We start from the raw sequence: 20,548 nt of genomic DNA, 5'->3' as shown, positions 1-20,548 counted from the left end.
GGCAAACCTTTTCTGTTAAGGGTCAGACAGTAAATATTTTATTTAGTCTTTGTGGCCACATATGGTATGATCTCTTTTTTTTTTAAACCTATTTTTTTTTTTTAAAGATTTTATTTATTTATTTCACAGAGAGAGATCACAAGTAGGCAGAGAGGCAGGCAGAGAGAGAAGAAGGGAAGCAGGCTTCCTGCTGAGCAGCGAGCCCGATGCGGGACTTGATCCCAGGACCCTGGGATCACGACCCGAGCCGAAGGCAGCGGCCTAACCCACTGAGCCACCCAGGCGCCCCTCTTTTTTTTTAAATACAATCTTTTAAAACTAAAAAACAGGGGCGCCTGGGTGGCTCAGTGGGTTAAGCCGCTGCCTTCGGCTTGGGTCGTGATCTCAGGGTCCTGGGATCGAGCCCCGCATCGGGCTCTCTGCTCAGCAGGGAGCCTGCTTCCCCCTCTCTCTCTGCCTGCCTGCCTGCTTATGATCTCTCTGTCAATAAATAAATAAAATCTTTAAAAAAAAAAAAACTAAAAAACATTCTTAGCTTAAGGGTTTTAAGACAGGCCAGGGCTGGCAGCAATTAGCCTGTCCCTGCTCTGTGCTATTCTGATTAAGAATATTCTTGAGAGGCCTAGCTGGTCAGTCAGAGGAGTGCGTGACTCTTGATCTTGGGGTTGTGGGTTCAAGCCCATGTTGGGTATAGAGATTACTTTAAAAAAATAACAAATATAAAAATTTAAAAATTAAAATTCTAATTAACTATGAAGTATATATCTTTAATATCTTTTTTTTTAAAGATTTTATTTATTTATTTGACAGAGACCACAAGTAGGCAGAGAGGCAGGCAGAGAGAGAGGGAGGAAGCAGACTCCCTGCCGAGCAGAGAGCCCGATAGAGGGCTCGATCCCAGGACCCCAAGACCATGACCTGAGCTGAAGGCAGAGGCCTTAACCCACTGAGGCACCCAGGCGCCCCAAGTATATATATTTCTAATATGTGCTGAGCAGCATTCTAAGTACTATAAATACACAATACCTCAACATGCTATGTACCACGCAATAGATAACAAGCAATTACACTTTTAGATATGGAATCCCTTAAACTTATTACTGAAAAAAAATTTAGGGGTGCCTGATTGGCTCAGTCAATAGAGCATTTGACTCTTGATCTTGGGATGGTGCATTCAAACCCCATTTTGGAGGTAGAGAGATTACTTAAAAAATTTTAAGAAACATAATTACAAGGTGGACATTGTACAAAGTATTTTAGAGACATTCATTTGCAGAGATTTACTGACTACCTGCCATGTGCTAGGTGCTATGCTAGGTCATCAGAGGTAGAAAACTAGTCTCTAGTCTCAATCTATATATAAACATATCTTGTTTTACGGCACTTTGAGATACTGGGTTTTTTGTTTCTTTTTACAAATTGAAGGTTTCTCACAACCCTCTCAAGAGCCAGCTTTCTAACTGTACTGGCTCACTTCATGTCTCTGCATTACCTTTTGGTAATTACTGCAGAATTTTCAACTTTTTCATTATTGTTAAGTATTTGTTCTGGTGATCTGTGATCAGCGATCTTTGATTTTATTATTGTAATTGTTTTGGGGCACCGCAAGCAATGCCCCTATAAGACCACAAACTTAAATGTTGTGTGTTCATTTGCTCCCACGGTGGCCTCGAGGTTTTCAGGTGAAATAGCCTCATTGCTGATACAGAGAAAGGCTGAGTGGCCTGGGTTAGAAGACCAAACCAGCCACAGCGCTCTCTTACACCAAATCCTAATCCAGAGCAAGTCCCTAATGCCCTTCCATTTTGTGAAGGCTGAGGAAGTTGGGAAACTTCGGAAGAAAGGCTGGAAGCTAGCAGAGGTCAGTTCGTGAGGTTCATGTCTCTCCCAGGACATAGAAGTACAAAGTGAAGCAGCAAATGCCCATGTAGGAGCTGCAGCACATGAGCCAGGAGAGCTAGAGCAGTAATGGAGGCGGCGGCTGTATGAACACTAGAGTTTCAATGTAGCTGAGACAGCCTTCTACTTCCAGATGACATTTAGAACTTTCACAGCTACAGAGAAGTCAATGTCTGGCTTCAAAGGACAGGCTGACTCTTGAAAGGGGCTAATGCAGCTGGTGACTTGAAGTTGAAGCCAATGCTCATTTACCATCTGACAATCCTAGTGCCCTTAAGAATTATATACCGCACCTAATCTGCCTGTGCTCTAGAAATCAAATAACAAAGCTTGGAATGCACATGTTTACAACATAATTTACTGAATATTTTAAGCCCAATGTTGAGATCTACTGCTCAGAAAACAGATTACTTTCAAAATATGGATGCTCGTTGACAATGCACCTGGTCACCCCAGGGCTCAGTGGGAGATGTAGGAAATTAATGTTGTTTTCATGCTAACACAGCATCCATTCTGCAGCCATGAATCAAGGAGTCATTTAGACTTTCAAGTCCTATTTGAGAAATAGACTTTGGAAGCTATAGCTGCCATGGACAATAATTCCTCTGATGGGCCTGGGCAAAAGTGAAAACCTTCTGGAAATGGTGTGCTGTTCTAGATGCCATTAAGAATATTTGTGATTCATGTCAAGAAACCAAGGGGTGCCTGGGTGGCTCAGTCAGTTAAGTGTCTGCCTTCGGCTTGGGTCGTGATCTCAGGTCCTGGGATCGAGCCCCACATTGGGCTCTCTGCTCAGCAGGGAGTCTGCTTCCCCCAGGGTCTCTCTGCCTACTTGTGATCTCTGCCTGTCAAATAAATAAATAAAATCTTAAAAGAAAAGAAAAGAAAAGAAAAGAAACCAAAATATCAGCACAAATAGAAGTTTGGAAGGAGCTGATTCCAGCCCTCAAGGATGACTTTGAGGAGCTCAAGACTTCAGTGGAGGAAGTAACTACAGTTGTGGTGGGAATAGCAAGAGAACTAGAAGGAGAAGTGGAGCCTAAAGATGTGACTGACTTGGTGCCATCTCATGATACAACTCATGGATGAGGAGTTGCCTCTTACAGATGGACAATGGAATCTACTCCTGGCAAAGACGCTGCGAAGACTGTTGAAATGACAACAAAGGGTTTAGAATATTCAGAATAAATTCAGTTGATAAAGCAGCAGCAGGGTTTGAGAAGATGGGCTCCAGCTTTGGATGAAGTTCTACTGGGAGTAAAATACTATCAACAATACTGCACTCTATAGAGAAATCATTTGTTAAAGGAAGTCAGTGGTTGAGGCAAACTTCACTGTGGCCTTGTTCTTAGAAACTGTCGCAGCCCCCCCGACCTTCAGCAACCACCATCCATCTCCCTCGTTCAGAGCCATCCACACGGAGACAAGACCCTTGGCCAGCAAAAAAGATGACCACTTTGCTGCAAGTTCACATGATGGCTAGCATTCTTTAGCAATGAATTATTTAATTAGAATACATGCATTGTTCTTTGAGATGTAACACTTATCACACACTTAAACTATAGTACAGCATAAACAGAACTTTTCCATCCCGAGGACACAAACCCATTGCATTCGCTTTACTGCAGTCACGGCTTTAGGCGGGGATCTAGAACTGGAGGGCCAACTTCATCGACCTGACAAAATAGGTAGTATATGCACTCCCACTGGAAAGTGAGGAAGTGGGTTTACCGAGGCTAAGAGGCCCCTGGTCTCAGAGCTAGAAAATGAGAGAAGATGGATGGCAGGCCCAATTCCAGCATTCAGGCCTTCAGCTGTCCCTGCACACTGAGTATTCGGCGTTAGCCCAAAGGCGCCAACTATTACTTTGTTTCTGTGTGTGTAAAACTTACTTGGAGTTGTGCTTATAGTTCTTTTGCTTTTTCCAGGTTTGGAAAACCCATCTGTGTAGAGAGACTTCTTTCCTTCTGAAGGTACCTTAGAATCTTCATTACCTAAATCGAAAGAAACAGAACTGGGACGCCTGGGTGGCTCAGTTGGTTAAGCAGCTGCCTTCGGCTCAGGTCATGATCCCAGCGTCCTGGGATCGAGTCCCACATCGGGCTCCTTGCTCGTCCGGGAACCTGCTTCTCCCTCTGCCTGCCGTTCTGTCTGCCTGTGCTTGCTCTCTCCCCCCATCTCTCTGACAAATAGATAAAATCTTAAAAAAAAAAAAAAAAAAAGAAACAGAACTAATCAAAGATTTCGAAACAAGTTCTTCCTATTAAGAAACGTCTAGAAGCTGGGGGCGTCTGGCTGGCTCAGTCAGAGTGTACGAGTCTTGATCTCAGGGTTGTAATTTCAACTCCCATGCTGGGTGTAGAGATCACTAAAATAAATAAAGCTTAAAAGAAAAAAAAAAAAGGTCTCGGGATGCCTGGGTGGCTCAGTGGGTTAAAGCCTCTGCCTTCGGCTCAGGTCATGGTCCCAGGGTCCTGGGATGGAGCCCCACATCGGGCTCTCTGCTCAGCAGGGAGCCTGCTTCCTCCTCTCTCTCTGCCTACTTGTGATCTCTGTCAAATAAATAAAATCTTAAAAAAAAAAAAAAAGGTCTAGAAGTTAACATGGCACTTTCTTGTGATGGGGTGTGCTAAGATGGTGGGAAAAATGAGCACAAAGAAGTAGTTGTAGCATCAATACAATTTTAGCTCATACACTTCAAGTAGGAAGAAATTTTATGCTTCCTTGTATAGAAGTTATGTAAATAGATCAGAAATTTAATGGGCACCTGGGTGGCTCAGTGGGTTAAGCATCTGCCTTCAACTCTGGTTATGATCCCAGGGTCCTGGGATTGAGGCTTGATTGGCCTCCCTGCTCAGTGCTGAGTCTGCTTCTCTCTCTGCTCATGCTCGCTCTCAAATAATTAATTAATAATTTAAGAAAACTTTTTCAAAACTTTTGCTATGAACCGATTATTGTAACTCGAACAGTAAAAATCCCACAATCCTAGGATGGCTGGCTGGTTCAGTTGGTAGAGTGTGTGACTCTTGATCTCAGGGTTGTAAGTTTAATCACCAAATTAGACAAATAGGCGTAGAGATTTCTTAAAAATCAAATCTTAAAAACACACCCACACACCCCCCCACACAATCCCACCAACCTAAGAAACATCCTTACCCATGAGCATTTCGGCCTATTTCCTCAGGTCCTCCTCTTCCCTACTAGTTTTTATTCTTTAAATCCTGTTGAAATCAGGGTGTATGTATTGGCCATTTTCCCTTCACTTATGACCACATTCTGTTATCTTTTCCAACTTGAGGCAATCTACTTAAAAATATCCAAATGGATTTTCAAGAACTACTATGTATAATCATGTCCCTCAGACGGGAGGTTTCCCAGCGCGTCCATAAGACATCAAAGAGTGCCGGGGTAGGGCAGGAGGGCCTGCAGAGGCTTCTGCTTGGAGCTGGCCTCTAAAACCAGAAAGGTAACGGTCCATGCACAACAGGATATTTATGGAGTCAGAGTCACTTCTTGCCAGATACTACAAATGGGGGAAAAAAAAAAGCCACTTCACAAAGGGGCAACTTCTTAAGGTCATCACAAGCCACCACCTGTGCCTTCTGGGAGCAGTGACTGAGGATTACTCTGTGGGATCCTGCCGCACGTCCAGCATCTAAATCTAACCCTCAGCACTTACTAGACAAACCAAGGCCAAGGACCCAACAAAAGTGGCCTTTATTAAAAAATGTAAACATCCAAAATAAACAAAAATCCTCAAAGACGAAGGAACATCTGAAGATGTTCCAGATTAAAGCAGACTAAAGAGATAGGACACTGAATTCCCAGAACCAAGATTTTCCTTTGCTTTAATGGGCATGACTGGAATAACTCATGAACCCTAAATGACGTCATCTCCAGAACAGCGTAGCACTTCTTGCACTTCTAGTCGCAGGATCGTGTTAGACTCTTAGAAATTATGAAGGACCCCCCCTATTTTTGTTTACATTCTATCAGTATGTGCCAGTAGATATTACAATTAAAACATTAAAAAATTTGATACACTAAAAAATGTACTTGTTATAGGTTAACAAAAACATTTACGAAAAATGGCTAAAATTTCTAAGACAAAAATAGCGAGAAGATGGTATATTTTCACCATTTACCGAATGTCTGACTTAAAGACAGCTGGATTCTCTTATCTGCTTTTGCATACACTATATTATGATGTATTTTTTTGTTTGAAGTACATAGGAAAACAAATCTTGCCACAAACAGGTGTTTGAAAGGGGAGAGTATTGTAATATTAAGCCTTTTCAGAGAACAGTGAATAGTCTTTTCTGATACAATGCTAAGTACCACTTGACAAACAGTAGTTTCTACCCCCCACCCAAAGATTTTATTTAGTTGACAGAGAGATCACAAGCAGGTAGAGAGGCAGGCAGAGAGAGAGGGGGAAGCAGGCTCCCCACTGAGCAGAGAGCCCGATGCGGGCCTCAATCCAGGACCGAGAGATCATGACCCAAGCCGAAGGCAGAGTCTCAACCCACTGAGCCACCCAGGCGCCCAACAACAGTAGTTTCTTAAAGGTTAGTTGCATACATGGAATATGAACCCCTTCCAATGAGCTTTTTGTACTCCATACACTTGTACGAGAAAATCCTGTGTTTGTTTTATTTTAAGCTCTAAGCCCAACGTGGGGCTTGAACTCACAACCCTGAGATCAAGAGCTGCATGTTCTACCAACTCAGCCAGCCAGGCAGGTGCCCCTAAAGCCTAAAGGAACACTTTTCTGCATCTGACTCTCAGGGAACAAAATGTAGACAATACCTATAGAAATATAAATAGAGAAGGACCAAAGGAAATGCTGCACAATGTTAACATTTTGGAGATCAAGAACATAGCAACACTTGGTATTGTTCTGAAATTATGTCAAAATAAAAAGTCAAAAAAAAAAAAAAAAAAAAAAAAGTTCTTACCAGAAACTATGTGATCCTATTTTTGTTCTCCCTATAGCATGTGTTTCATTAGGGGAACTTAATGTGTCCCCCCGTTTCTCCATGCTCTTGAAACCAGGTCCTGCAGCTAAATTTCCCTTACAAAAAGATGGGGTGGATGCTGGTAATTCCACCCCCACTTCTGACTCTTGGTCACATTTTTCTATATCTTGCTCTAAATCATGATTTTAAACTGGGCTTAGGAGGCATATGCATCTTAATTCCCCAGGGTGTTGATTAAAAAATTGCAGGCTTGGGGCGCCTGGGTGGCTCAGTGGGTTAAGCCTCTGCCTTCAGCTCAGGTCATGATCCCAGAGTTCTGGGATTGAGCCCCGCATCGGGCTCTCTGCTCAGCAGGCAGCGTGCTTCTTCCTCTCTGCCTGCCTCTCTGCCTACTGTGATCTCTGTTAAATAAATAAATAAATAAAATCTTTAAAAAAAAAAAAAAAAAAAATTGCAGGCTCCCAGTCTCAGTCAGAATCAGCAGCTCTACCTCCAGGAACTGTCGACATTTAGTAAGACAGTCCAAATTCTGGGAAGGAGGAACGGGTTAGCATTAGAAATTCTGCACATCACTGTATGGAGGGCATGGGAGTGGGTCGCCTTCTCTCTCCCCCTCCATCAGGCCCTGCCCTGTGGCGCAGACAGGGCTGCTGCGGGGAAGCGAACATGAGATACCGCGCAGTGGGCAGGTTTCCCAGGCAAGGAACTCATGAAGCCCCCGGTCCTGTTGGGTTTGGGGGAACTCAAGGTTTCTGGTCTCCTTGAAACAAACTTTTAGTTGACACAGTTTGGGGAAGAGGTTTTTAGAAGGTTAGAAACTAAGGAAAGTATACATTTACCAAAATAAAAGCACCCCCCCCCCCCCCCACTAAGAGAGACTCTGCGGTTCCCCTTCAGGAGTCGTGGGGGAGCAGGCACGCACACAGCTCCGTGCACTGGTATCTGGAGGAGGAGAGCCCACATTTTATCTGCATAGATATCAACTTGCCTAAACTGTTCAGCTACCACTATTACCTTGGTTTTTCCACAACAGTACTGAAGAGGACCTGATGGTCGACTGTGTTTAGTTTTCACTTCGGCGGTCACTGTAGAACACTTAGTTTTACAGCATGGCGTTCTGGTTTGAATTGTGTTCTTCAGAACGGTATGTGCAAGTCTTAACCTTTAGTGACCCTGACAGGACCTGAGGACAAAGTGTCTGGTTTGGGGGTACTTTGTTAGGTCAGTCCTAGGAAATGAATGCACAGGGATACCCCTGGAATCTCAGGCTTTCAGTTTGGTTTTCCTTATTTGGCATACCATTTCTTCTTCTTTTTCCTGAGGAAACGGCATTCTCCTCTCCTTGGATCTCATCTGGTGGTGAAGGCACTTCTGCAACTGTTCTGAGATCCTGGTGTTCCTGCTTCTCTTGATTCTGGAATTCAGTGTGATCACTTACTTTTATCTCTGAATGATCCTGCCACAAATATTAAAAGGGAAGAAAGGATTTAAATGATGAAAAGTCACCATTGCCTTCCAAAGATCGGCACCCACACTGGAAAGGGGCTAAAGGAAGAAAAGTAGAGAATTAGATTTCTGAGGGGCGGAGCTGGGAAGAGGACCTACTAGGGCCCACTGAAAAGCTTAAATAGCAAGGTAAGCTCTTCGAGGGGTAAATGGATAGTCTAATGGCTGAGGGACTCTATGGGGCTAGAAAATAAAAATTAGGACTATGGGGGCGCCTGGGTGGCTCAGTGGGTTAAGCCTCTGCCTTCGGCTCGGGTCATGATCTCAGGGTCCTGGGATCGAGTCCCGCATCGGGCTCTCCGCTCGGCGGAGAACCTGCTTCCTCCTCTATCTCTCTCTCTGCCTGCCTCTCTGCCTGCTTGTGATCTCTCTCTCTCTGTGAAGTAAATAAATAAAATCTTAAAAAAAAAAAAAAATAGGACTATGTCCTGTAAAGTTACATTTGAATGAGCGAATAAAAAGTAAAATCAGAGTCTTCTCCAAGTAACTGAGGGAAGGCTCTGGCTAATCCCAGGACCATTCTGCTGAATGACCAACAGAAGAGTGATCACTAGGTCTAAGGCCAGTTGGGAAAAAAAAAAAAAAAAAAAGAATCCTACTAATGTTGGTTTCTCTTTCCTTCTTACCAGCCCTCACTTAGGGGAGCACTTCCCTCACTTTCATATTTCCTAAACCCATATTGAATTTGTGCTTACTCCTCAGTGAGTACTTCCCACGTGCCAGCACCCAGGGTGTGACGACCCGTCTAGACTTGGGTCTGTGCTTTCACGGAGCTCACAGCACAGAGTTTACAACCGTTTGGTATCATAAGGAAATTCAAAGAGAAAGTTTCCCAAGAATATGCCAATTTTGGCACAGGTGGTGGTCAGAATTTGCACACGTCCATTCACCTGAGTGTCAGGGTTCCTGAGGACTGTCCTGCACCTTCTCCTGGTTTTGGTGCCATGACCAAGTGGCTCCCTCTTAGTTTGTTCCTGGCTATGGCTCTGCAGCTCAGCCTCCTCACAGGACGATGCAGAGGTCTGACTTCCATCGTGGAAAGAAAGATATTCATCTGCCACGTCCTATTTTTAGAGTTACAGTGTTCAGGAAGAATCAGAATTTAAACTGAATAGAAAACATATTTTCAAAAGTTAATTTTAAAACGCTCTTGTACTAAAGTATAGGCCAGGACACGAATTTGAGAGCCTTTGGAAAGAAACAATCAGGGATCCCCGGGTGGCTCAGTAGGTTAGGCGTCTGCCTTCAGCTGAGGTCATGATCCCAGGGTCCTGAGATCGAGTCCTGCATTGGGCTCCCTGCTCAGTGGGGAGCCTGCTTCTCCTTCTGCCTGCCGCTCTCCCCACTTGTGCTCTTTCTCTCAGACAAATAAAGTTTTTTTTTTTTTTTTTTAAGACTTTATTTGACTGAGAGAGACAACGATAGAGGGAACACAAGTGGGGGCGTGGGAGAGGGAGAAGCAGGCTTCCCGCTGAGCAGGGAGCCTGATGCAGGATTCAATCCCAGGATCCCAGGATCATGACCCAAGCCAAAGGCAAATGCTTAACGACTGAGCCACCCAGGTGCCCCAAAAAATAAAATCTTAAAAAGAAAAACGATCACACTTAATAACCCCAGCTTAAAAACTAGGCTAGGAAAGAATTCAAAGTTTTCTTAATATGAGTAAGTAAGCAAATTAGCATTAATTTTCTTTTGAATATACACAAAGCAGTACTAGGCAGTATGTTCCAATAATTACAGCTAATATTACAACTTCATTGGGATATTTACATGGGTTATCTTACTTATTCCTCAAAGCCTATAAGATATGCACTAACATTATCCCCAGTTCACAGAGAGGCAAATTGAGGCTTAGAGAGTCTAAAGTAACTTGTCCAAGGCCAGAATAAGAGAGGAAGGTAAGAATGACACCTGTACTAACAGAAACTAAAAGAGCTCCATTATTAGAACAGAGTGGTACAAGGATCAGATTATCCCAAATAGACTTGCTTATGTAAGAACACATTGTTTGATAATAGTTACACTTTATAATAATGGGGGGCGGGGGAAGACTAGATTCATGATTCAACGCATGATGCAGAGAAAATTAACTCTGCTTATCTTTTTGGTGGGGAGGGAAATGAAACCTGATTGTTTTTTCACACACAAATGCAATCTGGATGGGTCAAAGTTTTTTTTTTTTTTTTTTAAGATTTTATTTATTCACTTCAGATACAGAAAGATCATGAGCAGGAGAGGCAGAGGGAGAAGCAGGCTCCTCGCTAAGCAGGGAGCCCAATGTGGGGCTCGATCCCAGGAACCAGAGATCATGACTTGGACCAAAGGCAGATGCTTAACCAACTGAGCCACCCAGACACCCCTGGGTAAAAGATTTAAATGTAAAAATCAAACTATGGAAGCACTAGGAAAAAAAGTAAGCGAGAAATGATCATGAGTATGAGGAAGGCCTGTCTTCAGCAGAAGACAGGAGAAGACAGCAGAAGGCCTGTCTTCTTACCTACACAGTATAAAGGAGAGGTTTGATTTGCTTCTGGTGTTTTTGTTTTTACACTAAATTCTAATTAGGAGCTGATCTGAAATACACCTGTGGCTAAAAAAAATTAAGAAGTACTGAAGAGATTCTAATGGAAAGCAGTTGCTTCTCCACCCTAGCCCTCCCATTTCTAGGGCTTCCTTCACTTTAGGTGGTCACTTACAGATCACACGGGGTTTGCCGGGGTCGGGGGGTACCTATGCATTTGTGGCTGCAGCAGCTGTTTTCAGTGCCTATCATGGGCTACAGTTTAGCTCACTGGTCCCACGCTCCTCTCCCATCTTCCAAGAGCAATGTACCCCTTCACTCTATTACCTTTGCTCCCCTAAGGACTCTGAAACCTTTACATCTTGTCCCACACCTACACTACACTACACTAAAGCCTCCTGTAAAATCTAAGTACAGAATCCTTATACTTCCCTTCACCTCTTGTCCTTTTTTGCTCAATGTCATCTATTCTCTAACTTGTTAACATTTATAGCTTGTTATATAACCTTAATTGAATCATCTGTGCCATGTCTGTGTAGCTTGATTCTAGTTGATAAATCATTTAGTTCTTGAAAGGCTTTTTTTCTTAGACCTTTTTGTTTGTTTTCTGGGTCATCTGGGTATCCGTTAGGGTCTTCTTTTAGGGAGAGGACCCTCTTTTAGGGAGAGAGGTGCTCTCTCCCACTGCAGCCTTCCCCTCAAATGTCTGGTGACTGTTGGCTGTCTATCCTATTTCAAAAAAACAAGGCAGACCTCATCAGAGACTTGGATGTGTGGCAGGGCCTTATCTGGCAGGACCTGATCCACTAGGGTCCTTACTCGAGGAGGAGGCTGTTATGCAAGGGAACCACTGAATGCCAGAAGACAGAAGCCGGAGCTTGATGCCATCAAATTTCCTTGCAGAGAAGCCTTCCAATATTCTACCTGGTCCTGACACCTGGTGCTCTGCGTGTGGCAGAGGTGGGTAGAGTGCTTTGTATCCTATTTTTACTCTACTGCACGGGGCTGCCTGGACTCCACCCTCTGAGAGCTGACTGAGCGGGCCTGGAGTATGATGAGTGCTATCTACCACTATTTGTAAAAATCTCCTCAAATGACTCACCCATATATCCTGTAATAAGAACCACAATATAAAATAAATGTGGAAGTCCAAGAATAATGAGGCTTAGAGAGCAGAACGGCAGATTTTAGACAGAAGTAAAATAATGCAGAAGTGACACAGTTGCAAGTGATGCAAGGTCTAGGATGAAGAATGGCAAGGAAAGGTACAGGAGCTAAGGAATGAGAAGAGCGTGGTACAGCACACCAAGCTGCACCTGTGAATTCATTGCAAGTGACAGGTGAAAATACCAGTTCAAAGGTGGGGATACAGGAGAGGAGAAAGATGCTATCTGGATCCTGCTTCCCAACTCCCTGGAGAGGCATGGTGAAGAAAAAGAAGCTGCTTCCACTATACAAGTGACACCCTCAGGTTACTCGTATCGTTGGACTACAGGGACACTTTTAAAGTGCTTATTCAGCCCTCCTGCGGGAACTCCCTATTAGAAGAGGGCAGGACAGGTCCAGAACTGTCCTGTTTAGATGTCTGTTAGCACAGTCCTGAACATCGCTGGTTTTAATCCCATGCACCTTAAACACAGGCTAGTCTGGGAGGCGGATAGTGATCAGGGAGGTGTTCATTCCCAATGCACTGTGATGCACTTGTAACAGATTTGCCTAACTCCTAGACTGACGGAGGACCCGTGGTTCAGACAAGGCAGTCCTTGGAACACAGCCAAACGAATCCACATACCAAGCTGCTCCAACTCCTACAGTTAAGGCTGACCATAAGTACAAGAATAAGTCTTCCGTAAGGAGTGATGTCCCACTCACTCAGATAGGACCAACACCTGTGCATCCCCTACGGGAGGATTTGGGGGGGGGGTCTGGAAGTTTACACATCTGTCATTGGTAGCATCAATGATCTCTTTGCTGTGCACTTGGGCTGTGTTGACTCCCCCTGCAGCTTTAGAAAAACCAACTCTTTTTTGTATCAGGTCTTCTCATCTAAGCTCACTATTGAGGGGCACTTGGGTGGCTCAGTTGTTTGAGCAGCCGACTCTTGAATTCAGCTCAGGTCACAATCTCGGGGCCCTGGGACTGAGTGCTGCTTATTGGGAAATCTGCTTAAGGATTCTCTTTCCCGATCTCTAACTCAGCCCCTGCACACGCTTATGCATACGTTTCTCCCTAAAAATAAATAAACCTTTAAGCTCACTTTTTTTTTTTTTTTTTAAAGATTTTGTTTGAGAGAGAGACAGCATGAGCGAGAGGGCACAAGCCAGGGGTGGGGAGTACAGAAGGAGAGGGAGAAGCAAACTCCCCACTGAAAGGAGGACCGTGGGATTGCAAGACCGTGGGATCATGATCCCAGCTGAAGGCAGACGCTTAACTGGCTGAGCCACCCAGGCGCCCTAAGCTTACTATTTAGATTCAACACTTAGGAGTTCTTTATCTAACTGAATTTGGACTATCATCATGCTTTTGTGAATTTTTTTCAAAATGGAATGGCCCCTGAGATGTTAAATTTGAAATATGATAGATACGGGATGATTTTACTCTATTAACTACTAATTAACTATTAATTACTCTTAACTACCATCCAAACTAAAGTCTTGATTTCCAATGGTACTAATCATCTTTTTTTTTTTTAATTCATTTGAGAGAGATACAGAGACAGAGCACAAGCAGGGGGAGAGGCAGAGGCAGACTCCCGCTGAGCAGTGAACCGGACATGAGGCTCTATCCTAGGACCTGCAGATCATGACCTGAGCTGAAGACAGACACTTAACCATCTGAGTCACCCAGGCACTCCTTAATTATGTATTTTTCTTTTAAGATTTATTTATTTATTTATTTGACAGATGGAGATCACAATAGGCAGAGAGGCAGGCAGAGAAAGAGAGGAGGAAGCAGGCTCCCTGCTGAGCAGAGAGTCTGACTCAGGGCTCAATCCCAGGACCCTGGGATCATGACCTGAGTCAAAGGCAGAGGCTTTAACCTACTGAGCCACCCAGGTGCCTCTTAATCATGTATTCTTAATCATTAAGAGAGTTATATATAAAAAGAGGGATGGAGATTTAGTTGATGTAAAATAAAATCTTAAAGCTAGAATTCAAAATTGATCCTTTTTTGTTGTCTATTTTAATTAAACCTGGAATCACAAGAATTTTGCTGTACATTTTTAATTTTTACTTATGTTTATTTTTTAAGTAGGCTCCACACCCAGCATGAAGCCCAGTGTAGGGCTTGGAAACATGACCCTGGGATGAAGACCTGAGCTGAGATCAAGAGCTGGATGCTCAACTGACTGAGCCACTCAGGCACCCCAAAAGAATTTTGAGTAGTAGCAGTTTTAAATGTTTATAACTTGGAATATAAAGATGATAAAGACAGGGGGAGTTAGTAGCTAGGATTCTCAATTCATATTTACATTTATCTCCATTTCCAGATAGATAATGAATGCTCTTCAAAGCACAGGGCCTTAAGGCCTTTCTGGATTTTCCTCTCTCTCAAGTTTAGAATCCTCACCCTAACACAGCATCTGTGGACTAGGTCAGGCCCTGTCAAAACCTTCGGTCTGAAGCAGCCATGACAGCCCCTCTCCCACCACTCTGGTTTCCAGAGCACCACAGACCACTCTCACAGGCCCTACTTCATTTCATTTTCGTAACATTCAATTCAGTAGAGCAGGTACTATCTCCATTGTAAAGAATAGGAAACTAGGAATAAAGGCATTTCAGTTTTCCAAGATCACATAAAAAGAAATGACAGAACTGCTACTTAACGTGGATTTTTTGGGCTTCAAATCCTGTTCCTTCCTTGCTCATACCAAGCTAGCTCTTGTAAGGTTTGGCAACTAGTAATTCATAACCCTTGCATTTTTATGAGAACATCTTATTCAGCAGGTTACTCACTACTAGGCAGGTTTTTTTTTTTTTTTTTATAGCAAATAGTTATTATCAAAGGATTTATTATTACTTAAAATGATCTCTTTGGGGATAAATAGCATGTCATCACTGGTTGTGTTTACTGCTCATTAATTAAATATAATGGTCTTAGTATTTAATAGGTGGTAAAAAAATATATATATTACTTACCTGATTCTCATTTTCTTTTTTTGCCTCATGTTTAAGGTGGGCTTTCAAGGCTTTTAGCAACTTGTCTGCCTGCAGGAGAGTTCGAGACTTTATCAGTAGGGCCAAAAAAAAGCAAGCAAAAAAGATAGGTTATTAACTTTCCCGTTTTTGAGGATAATTATTCTCCTGTTCTAGTATTCCTCAAATGTCCTCTGGACAGGCTCCGCAGAAGAATGGGGAAGTGAAACAGGTTAAGAGGCAATGACAACAGATACCCTGGGCTAAGCACCAACATAAGGATACCCACGCTGTTGTGCACGAGACAGCCGGGATAGACTTGAGCAGGTAACTGGACACACCAGTTCTAAGATGAAGACATGATGTTTGCGGCTGCTGAGGTCTGAAGGATAAATGGGGCAGAGGTGGCCACAGGGAAGGGGTAAATTGCCTGGGAAGGAAAGAAGGAGGGTGGAGTTTGGGGAACTCAAGTTCACTATGGCTAAAGCATGGAGCTGCTCAGGCAAGGGGAGGGAAGACACTGGAGAACATGGGCAGGGGCTGATCCTGCCAGGCCTTGTAAGCCTGTTAAGCGTAGGAGCTTTACCCGCAAAGGGCAGCTTTGGAAGAGTCTAGCAGTGCCAGACAGTGACCAGTTCTGCATTACTCAGAATGATCACTCCAGCAGGACCACGTGCAGGATGCGCTGGATGGCAGAAAGGCAGAAGCCAGCAAAACAGCTGGGAGGCCAGGAGAGGAAACCAGGAAGGACTATGGCCTGAGCTAGAGCAGGACTAAGGCAATAGGGACATATTCAAAACCTTTTAAGGAAGTAAAGTCAGTATGAAGACAGGGGTTGAGGAACAGTGAAACTGTATTACACCCAGCTCCTGGCTTGGGCAGCTGATGTAACATGGTGGGGATCTCTCAGACCAGGAATTCCAAACACAGGCAGGCTTGAGTGGGGGGTGTGGTGGGAGGATGGTTCCAGGTCTCTGGGGGAAGGGACTCCTAGTTTCTCTTCTCACCCTGAGAAACCCTTCCTTCCTGAGAAACACTAATCTGATTGATTAGTTTCTTGGACTTTTGAAAGGTCAAGCATATTGGTTGGGTTGTTTTTTCCTCTTCTTCCACTCAGGAAGCGGAGAACCAGATATTTCCTTCTCAGTGTAGGCCCAGCCACCACAGCTCATACCATTTATCTTTGACCAGGTGTCTAGGAGAGAACGGCAGGGATCCGGATTTGGTTTGGGGCGTTAGGAGAGGCTGTGCTTAGGGTGTGAAGCCCATCCCTCAGCCGGTTTACCAGTATGCCCTGCGTCAAGGTCTCAGGCACCACACCAGCTAGTAATAAAGTGGCTTTTATTTTCTACTGCTGTTGCTCCTTGAATGTCTCTTGGGGCCTTCTCCGTGAAGGGGGTCATTGGTAGGGCAGAATTCAGGCACTCTTGGTTCTTCATTTTTTCCACCAACCACTTCACTGAGGTATGAATGACCTACAGACATCTAATATACACAATGACATGTATTTGGTGATATATACCCGTGAAACCATTACCACTGTCATAATCTTCTCTGTCACCAACAGTTTCCTACCACCCCCTCTTTGTTTTGTCTTTTGTTTGTTTGGTTTTAAGAACCCTGCATGTAAGACGATAGCACATTTTTAAGTAGACCATACAGTAATGTTAATCATAGGCTCTATATTGTACAGGTTTCCAGACTTAAAATACCACAAAAACCTCATCAGACACGTGACAATGATGAAAGGTGCCCGTGGCAGAGCCAGGTGAGAGCATTTATCAGGTTCAATGCTCTGGGTGAGGCTCATGAGGGCCAAGCAGGAGGTACACGTGTTAGGATCAGCAGGTCAACAAGCACTGATCACACTGCACATGGTTCCAGGCACAGGAGAGACAGTGATGAGCCAAAAACACAAGGTCTCCACTCTAGGAACCACCCGTGGTGGGCTTGTCTATTAACGAAGCTCAAAAAATGATAGGATATCAGGGGCTACCAGAAAATTAACCTGGGGACTAGAGGAGGGTGCTCCCTGAGGTAGGAGGGTCAGGAAAGGCCTCTCAGAGGTGGTGACTTTTCAATGGAGATGTGAACATGAAGAAGCAGCAGGCCAAGATGTGGGAAAGCGCATTCCAAGTAGAGGGGGCACCAAGGCCTGAGGTGGGCTGGTGAACTATAAGGACAGAAGGAAGCCAGTGTCGTGGAGCATGGTAATGGATGCTGCTTCGGGCTCCCTGCTCAGTGGGGATCTGATTCTCCCTCCCCCTCTGCCTCTCTCCCCTGTTCATGCTCTGTCTCAAATTAAAAAAAACAAACAAAAAAACCTTTTAAAAAAATGTCAAGTCCATAGGAAAGTTGAAATAGTATAATAAACAATTTTATTCTCCCCACCTAGATTCAGCAATCATTAACACAGTCTCATAGTAGCTCTATAGTAACGTATTTCTTGCCAACTTAGTTGAAAATAAGTTCCAGCCAACACGATACTTTCCCACTAAATACATCAGCCTCATCTCCCAAAAACAAGGGTTGTTTTCTTATATAACCTCTAATAAGTTATCATACCTAGGAAATATATTAATTTCCTAAAATCCTCTGAAATGTAGCCCTCAAATTTCAATTTCCTCAATTTTTAGCTGTTTTCTTTTAAAAAATTCCCCTTCAAATCAGGATCAAACCCAGTTTCTCACATTACATTTGTAGGAGTCTGGATTTTATTTTAGGTGTGAGGCAAGTCAATGGCGGGGGCACTGAGCAGAAATAGTGGCGTGTTCAACGTTTCAAATATTGCCTTGGGGCGCCTGGGTGGCTCAGTGGGTTGAGCCGCTGCCTTCGGCTCAGGTCGTGATCTCAGGGTCCTGGGATCGAGTCCCACATCGGGCTCTCTGCTCAGCAGGGAGCCTGCTTCCCTCTCTCTCTCTCTGCCTGCCTCTCCGTCTGCTTGTGATCTCTGTCAAATAAATAAATAAAATCTTAAAAACAACAACAACAACAAATATTGCCTTGATTACAAGAGAATAACTACCCGGAGGCAAGAATAGAGGCAGGAGAGCCGCAGACAGGCTGTGGCCTAGGTCTGCAACACTGGTGATGGTAAGCAGAGGTCAGACTTCAGGAGTGAAAAGTGGTGAAAGTGGTTTAAGCAAATAAGGAAGATTCAAACCTGCCAAATAGCAGGGTTGGACAGAGATGTATCACAAGCTTTGAAAGTTGCGGAGCCTTGTGGCCTTGGTAAGAGCCGTTTCAGTGGAAAAGAACAGAGAAATTGAGCAGAAGATTAAGGACAAGTGGTCAGGAGAGGTTTTTCGTTTAAGATGGGGACTTTTTTTTTTTTTTTAAGATTTTATTTATTTGACAAATACAGATCACAAGTAGGCAGAGAGGCAGGCAGAGAGAGAGGAGGGGGCAGGCTCCCCGCTGAGCAGAGAGCCCGATGTGGGGCTCGATCCCAGGACCCTGGAATCATGACCCAAGCCGAAGGCAGAGGCTTTAACCCACTGAGCCACCCAGGCACCCCTAAGATGGAGACTATTAAGACTTGATAGCATCCTTTAGGGAACTGAGCCAGCTGAGCAGGAGAAATTGATGTAGGGGAGGAGCTAAGTGCAGGTGCGCAAGCCCTGGAGGTGGGAACAAGGATCCCTGGCACAAATGGCTAGGCTGCCCTCAGAAGAACATAAAGTACAATGGGACAGCTGGGGAATGGCCTGAGGGTTTGATGGTGGAAAGATGAGGAAACTCTCTGCTGACTCCATCTATTTTTCCAATGACCTATGAGGAAAAGTCATCAAGTGAGGGAAGGGAGCCAATGTGAGAAGACAGCAGTTAATTGTTCTCAAAAATGGAAAAGTTAATGACTACCAAGGAAGCATATGGGGATCAAATGCTCATTTTATGATTTATGGTCATAAATATAAGTTTAAATATAAGTTCAGTCAACAAGCTTAGGTGATTTTCTCCAGGCAGGATCAGCTGGTTGGGTACAGAAAAAAAGGGGGGGGGGCATAAATGCAACACTATTATTATACCCAACAAAATGAACAATACCTTTATTTAAGATTTTATTTATTTGATAGAGAAAAGGTCACAAGCAGGGGCGAGTAGGAGAGGGAGAAGCACACTCTGATGAGCAGGGAGCCCACAATACCTTCACTTAACTAGTTCAAGTTTAATTTTCTTCAATTGTCTCAAAACTGTCTTTCTATAGCCGCTTATAATAAAGTCTTATATGGTCACCTTTTTCTGGAAAATAGGTACCTCTCAAAAAGTCTTTATTGACACCCACTGTGTCCCAGATACTGTGTGCTAGGTAGGTAATGGGGTCTGTAGTGACCATAAATATTTCATTCACTATTCCACTCTGAAAACAAGGGATAAATTGGCTAACCCAGATCAGGTGCCTCAAGAGAACGAACGACAGGTGGGGCTTTTAGAAAAAGATCTCTGTTGCAGTGACTCTTCAGAGACCCAAATGGTTGTAGGGCCTTAATGTTTATTTATTTGATAGAGATCACAAGTAGGCAGAGAGGCAGGCAGAGAGAGAGGGAGAGGCAGGCTCCCTCCTGAGCAAGGAGCCCGATGGGGGGCTTGATCTCAGGACCACAAGGTCATGACCTGAGCCCAAGGCTTAACCCACGGAGTCACACAGTTGCTCCATGCAGGGCCTTAATGTTACCAAGAGCTCTGAACACAGGAAGCCTCCCCTGTAACTCTCTTGCCACTATTTGGAGCATTATTCTAGTACTGCCAACAAGTGACTGAAAATAACTATTCAGCATCTCCCATATACTGCACTTAGTGTTGTAAAGATCTTCCAAGGAGTGTGTCTGAGATTTTTTTCAAGGAACTTAACATGTAGTGGAGAGGATAATGTAATACACAAATAACCACAGTGTAAGGTGAAAGCCTGCAAATGCTCAAAGAAAGTACCTGACATTAAACAGTTTTAAAAGCGCACAGGATCCTGGGATTACTAGAGTGGACCTGTGGCCAAGGGACTGAAGCGGAGGACATAAAGTGTCAAGTCAGTGATACTTCTGTTGGACTCTGAAGAGCAGCTGGAAATTATTAATGCAAATAAAGACGACGGAGAAAGAAGGGAATCTGAGGCCAAAGGACCAAACTTAGCAAACAGAACATTACCGCAACAGTAACACAAAAGAACGATCATTCTAGGTCAGGCCTGAGTTATAAAAATTTATCCACGAGGTGGTCCTCTAAAAGTCATCCTTTCTTCCAGATCCTCCAGTAAAGTATTAAGAGATTTGGGGCTCATTTACAGTTCACAGGATTGTGATTGTTTCGAATTTCCCAGAAGCCAAAGCAATTACTTCAGCGACTGCCTAACGACCTGAATTAGACATAGCATCCCTGAGTTTTCGGGGCGTGCATTTCCTAAATTAATTTCAGAGTACTTCCAATAACACCAAACCGAACAAATCCTTCTGAAATCAAGGCCTATGTGAACCCTCAGAAAAATCAGCCTCAAAATAAGGTGAATACTTTGG

The 20,548-nt window shown here is 43.9% G+C and overlaps 2 protein-coding genes across 3 annotated transcripts in view; one reads left to right on the top strand and one right to left on the bottom strand.

The window, feature by feature from the left end:
* Nucleotides 1–3,846, top strand: part of NDUFAF1 (NADH:ubiquinone oxidoreductase complex assembly factor 1) — a 32,292-nt gene extending 28,446 nt beyond the window's left edge. Inside the window, exon 7 of one of the 2 annotated variants that reach the window (XR_007128840.1) lies at nt 3,828–3,846. The gene's annotated coding sequence lies outside the window, so the exon portion shown is untranslated. The remainder of the gene's footprint in view (nt 1–3,827) is intronic. The other variant, XM_047738500.1, reaches the window with a different exon arrangement.
* Nucleotides 1–20,548, bottom strand: part of NUSAP1 (nucleolar and spindle associated protein 1) — a 33,235-nt gene that overhangs the window by 12,153 nt on the left and 534 nt on the right. Inside the window, exons 2-5 of the mRNA XM_047738497.1 lie at nt 15,045–15,113; nt 9,275–9,448; nt 8,178–8,334; nt 3,792–3,893 (exon numbers count right to left, since the gene is read on the bottom strand). Of these exons, the coding sequence (XP_047594453.1) occupies nt 3,792–3,893; nt 8,178–8,334; nt 9,275–9,448; nt 15,045–15,113 (502 nt within the window). The remainder of the gene's footprint in view (nt 1–3,791; nt 3,894–8,177; nt 8,335–9,274; nt 9,449–15,044; nt 15,114–20,548) is intronic.

Source organism: Lutra lutra, chromosome 7 (assembly GCF_902655055.1).
Source record: "Lutra lutra chromosome 7, mLutLut1.2, whole genome shotgun sequence".
NCBI classification, from domain to species: Eukaryota; Metazoa; Chordata; class Mammalia; order Carnivora; family Mustelidae; genus Lutra; species Lutra lutra.
The sequence above is the reverse complement of the archived record's forward strand: the minus strand, read 5'-3'. Positions and strand labels throughout refer to the sequence as shown.